The sequence below is a fragment of the Netta rufina genome, assembly GCF_964035555.1.
Source record: "Netta rufina genome assembly, chromosome: 2".
NCBI lineage: Eukaryota > Metazoa > Chordata > Aves > Anseriformes > Anatidae > Netta > Netta rufina.
Window position 1 is genome coordinate 154401217 of NC_140124.1, and position 19353 is coordinate 154420569.

At 44.1% G+C, this 19353-nt stretch overlaps 1 protein-coding gene across 2 annotated transcripts in view; it reads right to left on the reverse strand.

Annotated features, from left to right (window-relative positions):
• Window positions 1-328: 328 nt before the first annotated feature.
• Window positions 329-19353, reverse strand: part of TRAPPC9 (trafficking protein particle complex subunit 9) — a 451894-nt gene continuing 432869 nt past the window's right edge. For both annotated transcript variants that reach the window (XM_084281391.1, XM_084281390.1), the window contains 2 exons: window positions 13512-13735; window positions 329-3563 (listed from right to left, as the gene is read on the reverse strand). In XM_084281391.1, coding sequence (XP_084137517.1) covers window positions 3384-3563; window positions 13512-13735 — 404 coding nt within the window. In that variant the 3' untranslated portion in view covers window positions 329-3383. The remainder of the gene's footprint in view (window positions 3564-13511; window positions 13736-19353) is intronic.

A 19353-nucleotide genomic window follows, 5' to 3' on the forward strand; every position in this document is an offset into this window, starting at 1 on the left:
CTGTTTCTGTGGAGGATGGAAGGATGATGAGGCATAAGGAATTCTTCATGTGAGTGCACCCCTTTCCCCTCAGTTGACAGTCAATGGAGACTGACCCAGGACAGGACACAGGAGCCATACTATACAGCATTTATCTTTCATCAGCTCTGAGCTCATTTAGGAAGAGAAAATTTGAACAAAGCTGAAGCTTCAGAGCCACAAATACATTCTCCTTTCAGAGACAGAATGCAGCGTCGAGGGACACATTATTATTACCAGTAAAAACACACAGCACTGTCACAAATCGTAGGCAGAAGAGACAGGCAGAGGTGTAAATAACACAGGATAAGTATTTATTCAGATAGTTAAATTTACACAACTTATGTTTCTCCAATGCATACATATATTGGACCAACTTCTGCTCTCAGCAACAGTGATTTAAATTAGGAATGATTTAATTCAACCAAGTGGGATCATATCAGATTTACAGCTGTGTTACAATGCACAGTTTGGCTCTTCATGTTCAAAATAATAGCTGGGTGGTTTGGAAAGAGAAAAACAAGTTTTCAGTTCCAGAAAAGGAGAGCGGATCAGAAAAGTATCATCCTTTATTCAAGCCATTGCAAGGACCAAAGCTGACAGCAATTCCAGTGAAAGCTTCCATTAAAAAGAAAACCAAAAGTGATGCAGTGTTCTCATTTCAAGTGCCATCCCCCCCCCCCCCCCCTTTGCCAAATTACACTGACACTTAAACATTCTCCTTCTGGACATGTCACAAATGATCCCCAGAAGGAAGAATTTCTTGTGTTCCATCTCTCTCTCCAAGACAAGTAGAAGTGTAAGAAAATTGGGAAAGGTATCATAAATGCCAAAAGCAACTAAGCATCAAAGTTGACAAGGGACAGAGTGGTATACTGTATAATGAACAGATAGACCATTAAGGGTCAGCTCACACATAAAACTTATATTTATGAGCACATATGGCAGATTTATAATGGCATATTGGAAACCTAGGAAATATGCAGCTATCTTTTGCTCTAATAAAACCTGTTCCCATTCCAGCAGCTTCAGCAGGCTAGGAATCGCCCCCTTTGTAAGTGAAGGGCAGAGTTGCACCTCAGCATAGGCTTCACAGGAACCATTCCCTCTGTTCTCAGAGAATACTCTCAAACCCATATGAGGAAACGATCCCGTAGCCAGGTAAGCTGAAGGATCCTCACTACAACAGCATCTGCTTCACAATATTTTTGTTTCGGATGCAGTGTGGTCCCTACAAAGCCTTAGCTGCATGCCTCGCATCTGCAGATTACCTGCTGGGAATACTGAATGAAACCCAATTTGGATTTTGCTGCAACAGTGTTGTGTAACACAGTACAGAGACACATGTCAAAAGCAAGCTTTTATGGAGAAGATTAACTGGTTTAATTCCTGCTCTCCTGGGATCTTATTTTTCTGTGTATATGTCTATCTAGTGACAGAGAATTCAGCCTTATAGCACAGAACCGGCCTCCAGTGACACAAAAAACATGCCCAGCTCGGCTGCTTTCGCCCCTCTTTCCAAGGGTGCCTCTGGCCCAGAGCCACTGTGCAATCAAAGGAGCACTTTTGTTAGTGGACATTGTGTGCTGGCAGCTGGCAGAGCAGTACATCACTGCAAGTAAATCTTCAGTCAGTCTCAGATTTCCACCACATTATGTCTGAAGACTTCCACTCTGTGTGGAAGCTGCGTACAGAGACACAGCCCCGGAACAAACACTGATATCATTACCACAATACGGTTTTAGAGATAATACCCTGGATATGCTGGAAATACAGTTATCATGCTATAGCTATAGGTCTCCTAAATTTAAAGATAACATATTTAGGATGAATACATCACAGTAATTTCCAAGCATGCAATGGATTCAGTTTGGAGCAGTGTCACATTCCTAAGGAAAACACCAGTCACATCTAAAAGTATAAAAGAGCACAGTGCAGAGAGCCAGAATGAGTGGGTATCCAGCCTAATGCTCCACAGCATGAGCAGGATGGACCAGGGCAAGTGCATCCACTTTTGGATGAACCCTACACAACAAAAAAATCTGCAAAGAGGTTGTGCATGTAGGTTTAGCACATATAGAGCTAACTTGAGCGCCCCTACTGCATCTTGGTGTATGCATCCCTGCAATTATTCTACCATAAACTTGAAGAGCTGCAGGCTGTAAATTTCAGAAAAGATTCAGACAGGTTTGAAACCTGTATTAATCATGCATGTCAGACATCTCCCTGCTTTACCTGGGGTAGATTTGTGTTTCTTTATGCAAAAACATTTTTTTCTGAAAGACAAGAGGTTAAATTTCCAATATGCTCATCAGGTATTTTATGGTCGGGAATTCCATGCTCTTAATTGCCTAATAATTAAGCTTACTCATTCCAACAAAACAAACCAAAAAATATAAAGAAACAAAAAAGAGAGGAAAGAACAAAACAACCACATAATCAAACCCAGTCTATTAGCATGAAAAACCTGATGAGAAGAGCTTGCAAAAACTGATGCAAAGTGATAATAATGGCCAGCTGATTAATTCTGGTGGCTCTTTAAGTGTCTGCAAACATTTCAATCGGTTGTGATTGTATTAAAGAGCACTACGAAAACCCAAATTCACGGGCAAGCCCCAGACAACCCAAAAGTTGACTTATTTCCCTTCTCAAGGACAAAACTCTTTAAGCTTTTCATTGCCTTTTTTCATTTGTTCGCAGATCTACCAAAGTAAAGGCAGTGTGACTCCACAAGGAGCACGTGGCACTGGACTCGGGGGAGGAACAGAATAACTGGAGAGGCACATTTGCTATTCTTACTTTCAGTAACACAAGAAAAAGTATCTCTACTGCTATTTACCACCAAAGACACCAAATACTCAGCAAACAAGTGAAAAAGACCAAGCCTGGGAACAATTCTAACAGAGAACCTACACTTCAAGGCTACATGCCACAGGTCCAGCCTAAGCCAGGAGGAGTTTCATTCAGAAATTTCAACTTGTATTGAAATGCTAAAAAGAAACTGTTTGAGTTGGAGCTGAGACCTTCAAACACGTGGTTAAGTTCAGCCCCCTTAAATTCAGCCCTCGAGTCCCTTTCAAATCCACTGGTATCAATGGGGTGTATGAAAGTATGATGCATATATTAGCGGTTTCAAAGGTTTTTTGGAAACAGAGGAAAACTCGAGCATAGTTATAATCTGTCTCTCTCTCTGAAATTAGCTAAAGCAGCTGCCCAAATGACTATCAGCCAATTCAGAGAGCGTTCAGCTGTTCCTCCAAAGTAGGGACTGTGGCCTGGGGTTGGACAGAAACAAGCTGGGGTCAAGCAGAGGATGTGCCAAGCATTTTTGTGCACTGTTGTTAATCAAATAGCACACTGTGCATTTACAGCTTAGTTCCAGCCACAGGCTCCATAGCACGGATGTGGACACTAGGAAGGCAGAACCAGGAGAGAGGCAGCTCCCTGCTGCAGTTGTCTTCATGGAATTTGATATTCAGATAGAAATCGCCCGTGTAGAGGAAAAGAAGTGCTCCAAAGTACACAGAGTCTTTGGTCGGCTTCACCTGCAAAAGAGAACGTGAAAATCAGTGAAATTAAAGAAGCAACGAAACAAAATAATTGCACTTTGCAATTCAGTAGCTCCTTGAAACGATCTCAAAGTACTCTAGAAATATTCAGAAATTAAACATCCCATAAGAAGAAGTAAATTTCTTGTCCCTATTCTAGCAGTGATAAAATGGGAGCACTGAAAATGAAATTCTGTGTTATTCTGTCATGCAGTAAAGCCGTGGCACAGCTCAAACCAGAAGACAAATCTGCAGCCATCACTGATTTCAGAACAGATTTGGTTTAAGGCAAAAGTCCCCCGCAATGTCCTGAATAACCAAGAACATCTTCCCTTAGACTGCATTTATCAACATCTATATTAAAGGTCTAAATCATGGCTGTGAACTCTTGTTAAACGCATGGTTGAACACCGTTTAACAACTTCGCAATAACTAAATTCATCCCCACTTATTATTCAGACACAATCTGACTGCAAATTCTAATCAGGAATCTTTAATATTCACTCTCATTGAAATAATTAAATTTAGCAAGAAACATCTCATGAAAAGTGGGATTTAACCTGTCCAAATTAAACACAGAATTTGCATTGTTTCTGCGTTTATTTATCTCCCTTCATCACTGAACCATTTATGATCCATATCTTTACAACAAATATCTTGCTCCGCCATTTCAGCAAGACACTCGAGTAATTTTTAACTTCAACAGTCTTATCACTATTCAACATGTGCTAATGTTTGAATAAATGTCTGCTTCCACAAGATGATAAATCCATTTCTACAATGACTACATCTGGGTTAAACTCACTGCAGATGCAAAATACTGAATCAGCACAAAGCCATTGGATGGAATTTATTTGAAAAATCAAGAAGAGGCAACTTCAGTCCCAGAACAGACCCAACAAAGGGCACCTGATGCTCCTCAGTATGGGTCTTCCTTCCATCAAGACCATCTTACCAGTTCCTATCTGCTCTCTGGAGACCCTGAAACAATTTTAAGATATCATCATGGGACCATGCCTACTCTCACAGGTAGGCTTGTGATTTCTTTTTTACTTAATATTCATTGTAATGGGCCTTTTCTTGATCATCCCCAAACACCTCAGTGTCCATCATGGTACAGAGCCCAGAGCTGATTCCAAATGGCAGCAAGACACAGCACTGGTCACCAAGCTGAGACCGAAACATAACCACAAAGAAAACTCTAGTGTTACAACCAGAGGCACCAAGCTGCCCAAATGTACAGGACTTGATTGGATTTGGGGGAAGAAAAATGTTTGCCAGGGGCATCCCTTGGAAATGATGGGACATTACCACCGGGACAGTGAAAGGATGAGGTTAAGGCTCTGATATGGGTTACAAACACAGTCAAGGACCAGGAGGATTCTTGCCTGCTATGAGGAATTTGGTCATATGGCAAACCAGGACATCAACAACTGTGGGTTAGCTGGGGAAGTGCTCTGGACACCCCTTGCTGAAAGGGCACTGTGTTTTTACTTAGGGAGACGAGAATAATCATGATGACTAGCCCATGGCAGGGGGGAGTGGGGAGGCAAACCACTGGAAAAGGTTTGCAGGAATGTACAGCACCTCAAGAATATGCTGAAAAGCTGAAAATTGCCTGAGCTGCCACCACCCCTGGTGAGGAAATCTGTCTGTACCCGTCAGATGTGAGGGGAATGAGCTGTTTGTTTCTGTTTTCTCCTATTCCAGGTGGTGGTTTTTTGGACTTTCTCTGCTGGGTCCTGTAGCCAGCAGGCACACACCTCTTAGAGCCCTTAGAGGTACCAGGTTTCTTTGCTGAACCTGCCTGAATTGCTGCTCCTGCACAGGAGCCCGGCTTTTCACAAGCAGCAACATCACCAGGGCTGGCAGAGCCCAGGCTCCCTTTGGCTTTGGTGCTGATCACTTCTGCTGACCTCCAGCAAACTTGTGGCAGCATCATGTCATCCACGTGAGCGCTCAGAGCGGTCACAGCTGTTCTCCTGACCCATGTCCTTGGCATCTCCCCTCCTCGCTGGGTACAAGTTCCTGCCCTCCGGCTCTGCGTCTGGACATGCAGAACAACATCAAGCAGCCTCCCCGCTCGCTTCCGTCCCCCCCTCCCTGGGCTGCCTGCCTTATTTTTGCCTAACTCCAACTGAGGCACACTTGCATCCACAGAAAGACAGAGCCAGGCACTAATGCAAGTTAGGGGTGGAGGTGAGCAGCAAATGAAGCCCCCAGTCCATTTCTCCCGAACCTAGCTGCACCATGGAGAAACATCTAAAATAGCATTTATCAAAGCTCTTGACAAGCAGAAAGGTGACTTCAGGCACATCAGCATCAACACAGTCTTTTTCACTTGTTCTGCCTATGTAGGAGCTCTCCCTGCCTTTATTCCACATTTGGGAGAAGAGCCAGTACACCCTCATCAACAACCTTCCTGCCGTGGGGATATCCTCATTGTCACTTGTACAGCCATTACTCTCATCAGCACTTGTGGTTTGAGGAAGAACCAGGGAAGCAAAACTAGCTTGAAACCTTTCCAGTGCTGAGATGCAAGTGGCCCTGCAAAAGTTAGAAGCTGTTTCTTCCAAAGCTGACTGCAGAGTATGGCATTCCGAGAAGACCACGACATCAACAGCAGTTGGATCAGTAGAGAGCCAGATCCAAACCGATTGGTATATCAGGCACAGGATTCATTTTGAGGTTAAACAACCTACTTTTAGGTCTTTCTACACACACTCGGTACCCAAGCTCCTCTTACCGTAAGCAGACATCTAGTCAACGCAGTGGAGCTAACAAAATGATCTACATGGCTGGCCTATGGAGGCAGGACACAGCTGTCTAACCACAGGCATCTGGTGAGATTTGGGATGACCTAAGGCACTGAGACATCTACACAGGGCTGGCAGATGCGGCACAGGATTTACAGGAGGATTTCTGAAGCAATAGCTGGAGGGATGCATTTAGGCAACTGGATCTCATCCCTGGTGTCTACGTTAGGGTGAGTCAGGCCCCAAGGGCAGCAGACTACATCTCCGTTGTCTCACAAGGGCTTAGCTGGCCAGCATCAATGGAGACACCTACTCGTTCAGATGTCTCAATCTGGAACTGTATCAACCCAAATCTCTGTAAAGTGGATGTCCACACCTGAGCCAGCTGTTCAACAAAAGCATTTATCTGATCAAATGGAGGTGTCGAATGGAGAATGAAGTAAAATATTCCTTAAACTCTATCAGCCCTGATGACTCACTCTTCACTGGCTGTGAAGGGAACGCAGTATGACTTGTTCAGATGTGGATACAAGTCAGACGTACCCCACCGTACCTGGCATATGCCATCCCAGTGACTGCAATACATGATCCAGCTAATCTGAAAAAAACATGAAGATAAACATGAAATCCAGCTCTTTAGGAGTTGGACTCGATGATCCTTGTGGGTCCCTTCCAGCTGGGGATATTCTATGATTCTGTGACCTACTCATGCCTGATGCAGACCTAATGTGTACTGTCCTTTGATCTACCAGCAAACAGGTCTGGTAGTCTGACTGCCCAGATGCATGCTTGTTGGTTGTCCCAATCTGAAATGATGTTGCACACATGTAGCTCAGTCTAGCTACGGAGTTGGAAGAGATTTTACTAAAATCACACCAGGTCCTTTGCATGGAGACCAAAGGCAGGAAGCTTCCACCCCAGGAAAACAAGACTGAAGAATCAAGAAAAAAAAAAACAAAAACAAAACTACATTACAGAATCACAGAATCACAGAATTTCTAGGTTGGAAGAGACCTCAAGGTCATCGAGTCCAACCTCCAACCTAACGCTAACAGCCCTCCACTAAACCATATCCCTAAGCTCTACATCTAAACGTCTTTTGAAGACTTCCAGGGATGGTGACTACACCACTTCCCTGGGCAGCCTGTTCCAATGTCTAACAACCCTTTCAGTGAAGAAGTTCTTCCTAACATCTAACCTAAAACTCCCCTGGCTCAACTTAAGCCCATTCCCCCTCGTCCTGTCACCAGGCACGTGGGAGAACAGGCCAACCCCCACCTCGCTACAGCCTCCCTTGAGGTACCTAAAAAGAGCGATAAGGTCACCCCTGAGCCTCCTCTTCTCCAGGCTGAACAAGCCCAGCTCCCTCAGCCGCTCCTCGTAGGACTTGTTCTCCAGGCCCCTCACCAGCTTCGTCGCCCTTCTCTGCACCCGCTCAAGCACCTCCATGTCCTTCTTGTAGCGAGGGGCCCAAAACTGAACACAGTACTCGAGGTGCGGCCTCACCAGAGCTGAGTACAGGGGGACGATCACCTCCCTAGCCCTGTTGGTCACGCTGTTCCTGATACAAGCCAGGATGCCGTTGGCCTTCTTGGCTACCTGAGCACACTGCTGGCTCATATTCAGCCGACTATCCACCATCACTCCCAGGTCCTTCTCTGCCTGGCAGCTCTCCAACCATTCCTCTCCCAGCCTGTAGCTCTGCTTGGGGTTATTGCGCCCCAGGTGCAGGACCCGGCACTTGGCCTTGTTGAACTTCATGCAGTTGACCTCAGCCCATCGGTGCAGCCTATCCAGATCCTCCTGCAGAGCTTTCCTACCCTCGAGCAGATCGACACACGCACCTAACTTGGTGTCATCTGTGAACTTACTGAGGGTGCACTCGATGCCCTCGTCCAGATCATCGATGAAGATATTAAAGAGGACCGGCCCCAGCACCGAGCCCTGGGGGACGCCACTAGTGACTGGCCTCCAACTGGACTTGGCTCCATTCACCACGACTCTTTGGGCCCGGCTATCCAGCCAGTTTCTAACCCAGCGAAGCGTGCGCCAGTCCAAGCCAAGAGCAGCCAGTTTCTTGAGGAGAATGCTGTGGGAGACGGTGTCAAAAGCCTTGCTGAAGTCAAGGTAGACCACATCCACAGCCTTTCCCTCATCCACCCAGCGCGTCACTCTGTCATAGAAGGAGATCAGGTTCGTCAGGCATGACCTGCCTTTCATAAAGCCATGCTGACTGGGCCTGATCGCCTGCTTCCCCTGCAATTGCTGCATGATGACTCTCAGGAGGATCTGCTCCATGAGCTTCCCTGGCACTGAGGTCAAACTGACAGGCCTGTAGTTTCCCGGGTCTGCCCTCCGGCCCTTCTTGTAGATGGGCGTCACGTTTGCTAGCCGCCAGTCGATTGGAACCTCCCCTGATAGCCAGGACTGTTGATAAATGATGGAAAGTGGCTTGGCCAGCTCCTCTGCCAGTTCCCTCAGTACCCTTGGGTGGATCCCATCCGGCCCCATCGACTTGTGCACATCTAAGTGCCGTAGCAGGTCACCAACCAGTTCTTCATGGATAATGAGGGCCACATCCTGCTCCCCATCGCCTTCCACCAGCTCAGGGTACTGGGTATCCAGAGAACAACCGGTATTGCCGCTAAAGACTGAGGCAAAGAAGGCATTGAGCACCTCCGCCTTTTCCTCATCTCTTGTAACTAAGTTTCCCCCCGCATCCAGTAAAGGATGGAGATTCTCCTTAGTCCTCCTTTTTGTGTTGATGTATTTATAGAAACGTTTTTTGTTATCTTTAACGGCAGTAGCCAGATTGAGCTCCAGATGAGCTTTGGCCTTCCTAATTTTGTCCCTGCACAGCCTCGCTACTTCTTTAAAGTCCTCCTTAGTGGCCTGCCCACTTTTCCAAAGTTTATAAACCCTCTTTTTCCTCCTAAGATCAAGCCACAATTCTCTGTTGAGCCAGGCCGGTCTTCTTCCCCGCCAGCTCGCCTTTGGGCACGTGGGGACAGACCGTTCCTGCGCCATTAAGACTTCCCTCTTGAAGAGCGCCCAGCCTTCCTGGACCCCTCTGCCCTTCAGAACCACCTCCCAAGGGACTCCACCAACTAGTGTCCTGAGCAGCTCAAAGTCAGCCCTTCGAAAGTCCAATACAGCGGTTTTACTGGTCCCCTTCCTGGCCTCGCCAAGAATAGTGAACTCCACCATTGCGTGGTCACTCTGCCCAAGACAGCTCCCGACGATCACGTCCTCCACCAGTCCTTCTCTGTTTGTGAAGAGAAGGTCTAGCGGGGCACCACCCCTGGTAGGTTCACTAACCAGCTGCGTCAGGAAGCTATCTTCCACGCTCTCCAGAAACCTCCTAGACTGCTTTCTCAGGGCTGTGTTGTGCTTCCAGGATATGTCAGGGAAGTTGAAGTCCCCCACGAGTACAAGAGCTGATGATTTTGCAACCTCTGTCAGCTGCCTGTAGAACTCCTCATCAGTCTCCTCATCCTGGTTCGGCGGTCTATAGCAGACCCCGACCAGGACACTAGCCTTGTTGTCCCTGCCGATCCTAACCCAAAGGGACTCGACCTTGTCATTCCCAACCTCGAGTTCTACAACCTCGAAAGACTCTCTAATATAGAGAGCCATTACTCCTCCATTCCTCCAAGAGAGAAGAAAAATTAAGTTTCTAGCTTCATCCTAATCCTTCCCTGATTCAAGCTACCATGTGGGATTGCGAATTCCTGAGAACTAATTACTACTTATTTATACTGCTGTAGTACTTAGGGAGCTCAGTCAGAGATTAGGGCTAGTGCCAGCTACTGTACGCTGCCCCAAAGAGTTTACAGTGCGAGTACAAGTGCCAAGAAAACTAATTTGTTCCAGATGGGCCACAGAGGACCTGCCAGAAGTGAGCAAATGTTCATCATCGCTTCTGGGCTGATTCAAAATGACCATCTCCTAATGAATTTCTCCTCATCTTCCGCTAGCAATCATTTGAGCTAGTGAGTGATAACACACCCAGGAAAAAGAAAAACCTGCCTGAGAATAGTAATGGCAAAAGCAAGAAAAACAAGGAATGATGAATTGTTGATAGTTACAGGAATCTCCATAGCAGATAATTTTTTGTTTTTAATGTGGCTAGAAGCAGCTCTGTCTGATCAACTAATTAGTCAAAACACTGGTAAGAACTAAGAATCTTTAATAATATGATTAAAGCTAAACTTCAGGTTGTGAAGAGAGATAAGAAATAAATGCAAAGGTATTTTAATTGGTAGGGGTCCGCCAGGTTATCTCATGTTTCAAAACGACACTTTCATCTTCTATCTAAATGATAACTGAGGAAGTCGCTTTTTCTGTTAACTATGGGCATAGAAAGGTGAGGTTAATCAAATTAAAAGTTAATCTTAAAAATAAAGGCCTTACATAATTTAAAGCGCGTGGAAATATCTAATTATCCTCTAAAATGTTCAGTAAAAAATGTTGCTTTTAAAGGTAGTACAGCAGAGATCTTTGGACACAAATCCAGACAGGTACACTGAATTGAAAGGGGAGCACAGAAAGGTGAATAAGCACTCGTTCTGTTACCTCCAAGACAAATCATCTAACTTTGACTTCAAGCCATGAGAAAGAGAAAAACAAAAGCCTACGACTTTTACCCTTTAAACATTTTTTGTTCATTTTGTGAAGCTGTGTGTGCGTGTTGAAAACTCCTGTATATATTCCATGTCTTCCAGATACATGCAGAAACTGATTTGAAATTTTGTAGTCTGAAATCAGAAAATTGTGATTTGCTGAGCATTTACTCATCAGGTTTAATAAGAAGTTAACGTTTAAGAAAGCTTAGGGTTGTTTTGGTTTGCTTTTCCAGAGAGATCACAGTCAACTGAGCACAAGTAATGTAGCATCATCGCGACAACAGACCAGATTTCCAGGGCATGAGAAGCATCTTTTTGTGCTGTAGCACCTGATGCTCCCACTTGTTCTTGACCATCCGCTACTGCTACGCCAAACCATGCACTAGTTCTCCGTCCTCCCTCCCACCCAGCTCAGCGGTGCAATAAATCATGTCACCACCTCCTTGCTAGTGTCAGTGTAATGTCAGCCCAATTAGCTCAAAGTGCTGACGAACGTGGTTTGAGCGAAACTGGCCAACTTTGCACAGAAACAAATACTCAGGCCATCTCTCCTGCACGGTCTGCTGCTATAGAGGGGAGCCTCTTTCTGCAGAGGGGCAGAAACAAGCAACTGCGAAACGGCAGCATCTCAAGGCACCTCCATTAAACAAGAGAAATAATTGTGTGCCCGTGACCTCAGTTTATAAAAATAATGAACACATGTTTAATAGCTTCAAGAGAGCAGCACAGAGCTACACCAGCTGGGAATCTCGTCCAGTGTCTCAGCTTTAATTTATAAAAAAGAGACACTATGAATCTCTTTCATCACACCCAACCACGAGCTTCTTCAGTTTCTTAACCAGCGTCTGTTGTTTCTGCCAAACTCAGAGCATGAACACAATTCTGAGTATGTTCGTTCCTCCCTGAAGCATCAACTGCACAAACCAGGACTTTATTCTTGTCCCCAAAACAGGTGCTGCTTTCTGAAATCATTTTCCATTACTGAATTAGTTATTACGTGGGATGAAAGGGCCTCTGACAGCATTAGATACACTGTTTGAAGAATTTTCTTCCATGATCAGGGCTCTATGCCTCAAAGAAAAATGACTAAGCATTTTCTCTGGGAGCTTGTGTAGGACATGTATCAATGCTACATATTGTGAAATACAGCACTTCTTGTCTAGGAGCAAACTTTTTTATTTTTTTTTCATTTCACCCTTTTGGATAAAAAGGAGGACAAAATATCAGAAAACAACTCTATTTTTAACTTTTGGAGGACTGCATTTTCAGGAAAAATAGCTAAATACTGAGTAACGGGGCAAAAGCAGGGACTGTCATGTATGAGAAGGCTGCCCGGGCAGGCACAAGAGATGTGACCTCCTGACTTCTTGCCCCATAGGAGACTCAATCAGAAGGTACGAATACATCACGCTGTCATCTCCCTTTTCCCTCATTAGCCTGAAGGGTCAGCCCTTTGGCAGTTGGGTATCTGAACACCGCCACTCACATTAAAAAATCCACATTGTCAGGAAGGGATTCAAAGAAAGCCGTCTCCCGATTATTTCTGTTGACATATCTAAATTATTCAGCTCAGAATATAGTTAGTACCCATTAAAATTCAAGCCGATGGTTTATTGCGTGCTCATTATCTTTTGGAAATATTTTCTTCCTATGATGCGCAATTGAAAAATATGCATGGTGACTGTCCCTGTGGTTAACCTTTAATTTCTTTCTTACTGAGGTTCACTTAAATATTCAGTTTTGACAGGTACATTTTATTATCTGTCTGAAGAGCTGACCTAAGCAAAGGTCCTAGGCACTATCCCAAACATTCATCCTCTTCTTCATGTTTATTTTATAAGTTACCAGAAATACTGTCTATTCCACTCGGCAACATTGTCCATATGTTTTTCATTCCTCTGATTTTTCGTTGTTGCTCTTTTTCACGGAAGGATGTGGGAGAGAGTAGTTATATTCAGGAAGTCTTTCCAGTGCCTGCCTTAGAAGTAAAAAGCTCTTGGACTTGAAACTTCTAAAAAATGATTTGAGGCAAAATTTGAAAATTCAATTATTCTAAAAGAGACTTCTTTGTCCTATTTTAAGCAGGGTTTTTATCTTTCTATTTTTCTTTATTTTTATAACAGCATGCTAAGCAACTAGGAAATGAACCAGATCATCATATTGGTCATTAATGTTTAGCATTTCCTTTTGTCTTTCCTCAGGATCTAACTAAAACTGATTTGCTGAGTTCCTTGGCTCAGCCTGGGGAATATTTCTCATGCACTAAAGAGAAGAAGTTACTTAAAATCCATTCCTGCAGACTGCACCGGATGGCTCAAGGGATTGGCAATATGGTGTTAAACATTATATCTAGGTTACTCATTTGTGTGTCATCAGATCTGGAGTGACCAAAAGTTACTGGCTGCAAGAATTTGCTAGTGGCTTACATTACAGGAAATTATAGTTGCCATAATCATAGCATTTTCCAAAAAACTAATCTGCCTTTAAACGTACAATTGAAAAATGAACCCCTTCTCTGGAAACATGCATCATCCAGCTGTGACGTATTTGATAGAAAAGCTTACGGAATCGATGTAGAAGGTGTTGGATCCCACAAAAGTGATAGCGTCTTGCAGCTCATAGTTGTGCACCCCGTTTTGGTAATCCTGGTAGGGCGTCACGGTGAGGGCGAAGGGCCCCACGCTGTGCTTGCTCCAGTTGGTCAGCTTCACCTCCAGCGGGACGGGGTCGCCCACTTGGCAGTCCACCACGACATCACAGTCGCAAAGCTTGCCGTCGACGAGGATATCTGCAAAGCAAGAAAATCATTCCACATTATGTTGGGCTTCCACTTAAAAAACTCTATTAATCCTGGTTTAAAAAATAAAATAAAATAAAAAATGTATTAATCCTGATTATTAGGAAACTACTTGCAACAAACAGTTCACAAAGGTCCGATATCTGTCCACGGCTGTTGAGAGAGCTATGAAAAAAATGTCTGTGCTCTACACACAGGCACCAGAACATATCTTTTTAACCAGATAGCTCCTTTTAATCTCTTCCTTGGCAGGCCAAAGCCACAGACGCCTTCTCTTGCTTCTCCTGCACATCAGCAGCATCAGGTGAAGGGAAATCCAAAGTTGTGGCTGGAGAGATTTGGGACTGGATGCCCATATTTACACGGGAGAGATTTGGGGCTGGATGCCCATATTCACGTGTTACAGCCAGAAATAAATGCTCCCATATAAAGGTGACCTTTCAGAGCAGGACAGACACTGCCAGAATTTGCAATGTAAAACACACAGAATGGCCCAGCTAATAAGGAAAAAAAGGATTTTAAAACTATACAGCAGTACTACAAGCATGTTCACTCTTTGTGCTTTAATTCATTCTGAGATTTCTATTTTTAACTTTCTACTTTTCTTTCTCTTACTGGGATAGCAGAAACATGTAAAGCTCTAAATTGGTTACTGCTGGGACAATGACAGCCGGAGTAATGCGTCCACTAACCTTGCCCATTTGCTCATACAGAACCAAAATGTTTCATTACTAACACACTATGAAATTGCTAGTCCAATTCCCTGCTCTGAAAGGGCTCCCAGTTGTGCAGTAATACTGTATTTTTCAGATGAGGGTTATCTCCAACGCACTATTAATAGAGGAACATTTCTATTTCACTGTGGGTTCATGTTCAGAGATAAGAGAAAGCCCTGGGCACGTGTAAGAAAGAGTCCTCTGTGTGAATACCTATCCCCGCAATCTCACGTGCCCATGAGACATTTCGATCACTCCAGCTCCTCCTCGGTCGCTTGCCTTACGATGCACAGCCCATTATTCCTCTGCCAAGAGCACCGCATTTACATTAGGAATATCCCCCTTTCAGGAAAAGATGCTTTTTTTACACTTCAGGAACTTTCAGAGGCAAAAATACACCAAGGTGATTATTATTAGTTTTTAACTTGTTTTTATTTTGTTGCTTCAGAAGAAAAGCTACAAAATGATGCATGTTAGCCTGATGCCCTTTAGCCTGGCGAACAGAACAAGCCTCGGTGCAGCATCTAAAAAAAAAATAAAAATAAATAGCTAGTGCCAAAGAAGAAAACTAGTTCAGAAAGGGATATTAATTCCAGAGGTGGGGGCTGCAAAACTGAGCTCCCCAGCTGAAAATCGCTCCTTGATCAAAGCCACCCCAATGCAGCAGCACGTCCCGGATTCAAGAGGCTCGGCAGAGCGAGCACAAGGAAACCCTACAAAGCTCAAGCTGCAGTCATCCAAAACTCATGCTGGCATCCCAGTTGGAACAGTATCCATGCCAAAACTTTCCCTTTTCCAGAGGAGATGCCCAGTTTATGATGACAAGAAAAGGAAGTTTGGGTTTGTTTTGCAACAGCACACCCTAACGCTGTGGGCTGTCCTGCCCAACATGAGCAAACTGCTTCTTGCAGGATTGCCCTAGGTTCAAGTAGATGAGATAGTGCCTGTGATGGTATCCCATTAACTGGGGAATGCTTTAAACTTAACAAAATTAAATGTTTAAACACAAAAATGTATATATGTGTTTATATGATCTATGCTTCCCAACATCCTGCCCCAGCAGCAAAGTCCAGTTGCTGCTTTCAGAAATAATTCATTTATATCACTTTCCAAGCTTAGATTAGTTTATATTTTCAAGCTTCTCCCTGCAAAGTAAGTGCTTTCATTCAAGAATACGTCTCTTTTTTTCTGGTTCCTGCAGCCAGCAGGTCTTACAGCTGCGAGAACAGTTAGCTCCCAGGACCAGCATGAGCCTTCAGAAATACTCAGTGAGCTAAGTGGATGAATCTGTGTTCTCAAGCTGCTCATCAACTCGTCTTTTAGCTTGAAAATTCAATGCTCTGCTGTAGGAATTATAAATGAACCCTTTGCCCTCTGTCTGCACCTTTGTGTCTAATAATAGCTCAGAGCATCGCTTCCCAACATGTTTGTGCAAAAATAGGAAATCCAAACAAAAGGGAAGCAATTAAGCCTGACTCAACCAGATTAATTTTCTATCATATTCCTAAAAAAAAAAATCAATTCATTTAGGATTGATTTAAGGGTATGTGCGCACAGGCGCTTGTGTACATATTGCGAGGTTGCTTCCTTCCCTCCCAGCACACCCTTCCCTCTTGCAGTACCGCAGCCAAGGATCTCAATGAGATGTCAGATGAGAAAACACACATGGCTGGCGTGCAAAATACTATGGAAAGGAGTGTTTAAAAACAGTCTCCTTTCATCAGAGAGAACAGCTTGGTTTGACAGGCAGCTTTACTCCCTTCCTGACACAGAAAACATCTCATGGACCATACGGATTTGCTTTAATATTTTCATCCATGAACAGAGGAAAAGCCATGTGCACAGGGTCCCATTTCTGCAGATTCAGCTCAGTAACACAGATGGCATGTAAAAGCTGAGACTGCTCACACCACTGCTGTGAGAGTGAATCATTATTGGCTTCACTATACAGTAGCTCTGAAGCAGAAGATACAGTCGCTAGCACAGGAGACAGTGGTGGCCGTATCCCCGCCTTCCCCGGATTCAGACACAAAGATAAACACTAGTTCAGAAAATTAGGAGGCTCAATTGTACCGCAAACAGCATAAATAAACTGCATAAAAAAAGGTGGAAGCTGAAACTCTGGCAGTCCCAGAAAAAAAAAAAAAAAAGAAAGAAAAAAAAAAGAAAAGAAAAAAAAAGACCGAGCAATCTCCTTCAACCTCCTTCTAATTAAAAGCTAAGTCCTTTTAAGTATTTTAATAAGCCAACACAATGCTGCTGCTTTTTTCCTCTTCCTCTCTTTTCTCTCTCCTGCCTATTTACCTACATATGTCCCCTATGGGAAGCATCCTTGGGTGCCAACATCACCCTGCAATGCCTGAAAGCCACTGAAGAAAGGAAAGCCTTCACCAAGACTTTTAAGATCTCTGTGAACTCACCTTTCTGTTGGAAAAAACTATTTCATGGCCCACCTGATAAATGCTTATTGGCCTCACAGGAAGGCTGGAAGACAGCTGTATGAAAATAATGCATCAGAATTTATATTACATCTTTCCTTCAGGACCTCAAAACTCTCAGGGAAAGGGCATGAATGCTCCTAAAGGGAAGACAGCCCCTATTCCACAAGAAAAACATCATTTAGCATCACCTGTCAGGCGCGCTTCCGTCTGCATCACCCAAAGGAGCAGCTTGGAAATAAATAACAACCATTATTAACATTTTGCTTTATTTGCTCCGCTCATTTTAACACACAGCAAGTTGTTCTCGCAACTCGGTTCAGTTTCCATGTGAGCACCCGCACACATTGGCCCACCTGTACGTGAAGAGTCCTGAGTCAGAGCTAATTGCATTTCCACACCCAATTCCCCATCTGACACTCTGAAAGTTTAATTTTGGAAAGCCGCATACAAATACGTGCCTAATCTCAACGGAAACACATATTCCAGCAGTGCTTATGCTCCTCGCTCAAGTTTGAGTTGATTCTAAGAAAACAGGCTGCAGAGGTGTCTGCGCTCACCTTTAGAGACAGAAATTCCTGTTCAATTCTTGCTTTTCAACAGGATGCTGAATCCCCAGCTGGTGCAGAGGCACCGGCCTCTCCCCTTCACTGCAGCTGGGAACCTGGCTCAAGGCTTCCTGCAAACACCTCGCAGAGGCACGGCTTCACCCAAACAACTCAGTGAGCAAAACTCAAGGCAAGAGATGCCTAAATAAGTAAATAAATCTCATACGAGTGGTAAAAGAGATCTTCAAGCCCAGCAAAGCAAGAGTTGCTCAGCCATACTGCAAGAGTTTGGGGAATTTCAGTCAATCGGCATTTTTTATGCTGTTAGAAGTGCTCCAAATACCAGTTTTACTCAGCCTGGTCAGTGTACTGGGAGAGAGAGACGTGGTTTAAGGAGGGGAGATGAGCAGTAGCAAATGTCTCTAGACATTGTCCATCAGACACTTTGATGGAGGAAAGCCAAAGTCCACAAGCCCAAGCCAGAGCTGCTGCAGGGAAAGTCTCGCAGAGTGGTTCACTTATTCTGTGTTCATCAAACCTAAAGTGCTGATTAAAATGTCTGCCCAGGCCAGCTTTGCTTCCAATTGTCCTGAAAGAGCAATGAAAGGGCCTGCGATGATGTCTGGAGCTTCTTCTTTCTTTATTCTGTCCTCTTCTGCAAGCACGTTTGCTTAGGACTTTGCAAGGAATGTAAAAATGCAAAGAGGAATTAAAATAAATATAAAATCCTTCATTTAAAAAATAGGTTGAACAACTTTGTGCATTTCTGGTTTTATATGTTATATTGATGGAAGAAAAATCAGAATGGGATAAAAAACCTGTACGACAGGCCAAATCTGTGTACAGAGCAAGCTGATCCTGCCCTTTTCCAAACCATTTGTACCTCCTCTCATGTGCTTATCAGGGCAGCAGCACTTTTGGCAGCCTTTTATTTGGGGTTCAGTCAGCTGCTCACAGGAGCTGGCAGACAACATGTGGCATTCTTTTAAGACAACAGGCTCCTTGATTATTTTGTTAACGTATCTCCTCCAATAAATGAGCCTAAATTCTGTTTCTGTTTCCCCTGTTCCCATTTGTTCTCTGTCACGTAGACCAGTTCCCTTTCATTTTCCAAGCCATTCATGCAAATTATTTACACACAGAGATATAGCATTGGTTACATTTGCTTGTCCGTTACGAGGTCCTGCAGTATTTTCAGAGCTGAATACATCCATATAAACGATATTTCTATGAATATAAAAACCGTGTTCCCTGTGACTCTCATCATGAAAAAGCTGAATGGTTACTCAATAACACGAGAGCCTTTTAGCTATTTGCATAAAATCTTCTGGATGTGGTTTGGATCTGCTCCTCGCACCAGACCTCAGCATCTTTGCTTGGAATAGCAGCCTCATGTTCATTCATTGTTATTCTGACACGATGCGGAGCCAAATCCATCCCCTCCGTAATTTCATAGCAGTCAAAAGCAAGAGAGCACGGAGGTATACAGATGTTTGTGTTGTAACAGGTTCAAATAACACAAATATTTCACCCTGTCTACCACTTCTAGCCCCATCCTGGAAAGTGCCCAGTGAACTCAGAGCCTGCTGATTCAAACCCCCCACAGACCTGAAGAGTTCAGCTCCAATTTGGGTCGAGATCCTTGGACAGGGATGAATAAAAATACGGGAAAACACATGCATAAACTAGGGCAACTCCCTGCAAGTCCCAACAAGGCAGAGACTCACACCTAACACAGGGGCACGGACCTGAAAACAGGAAAGTTGGCAGAGGATGGGATGACTGAACATGAATACAGGCTACTGAAAGAGGCAATTGCTTTCGCAAGACCTCTGAGCTGCTCAATTCCTGGCAGGCTTCCCATTCCCAAACATTTCACAATTGAATTAAGGACACTTTATTCGCTC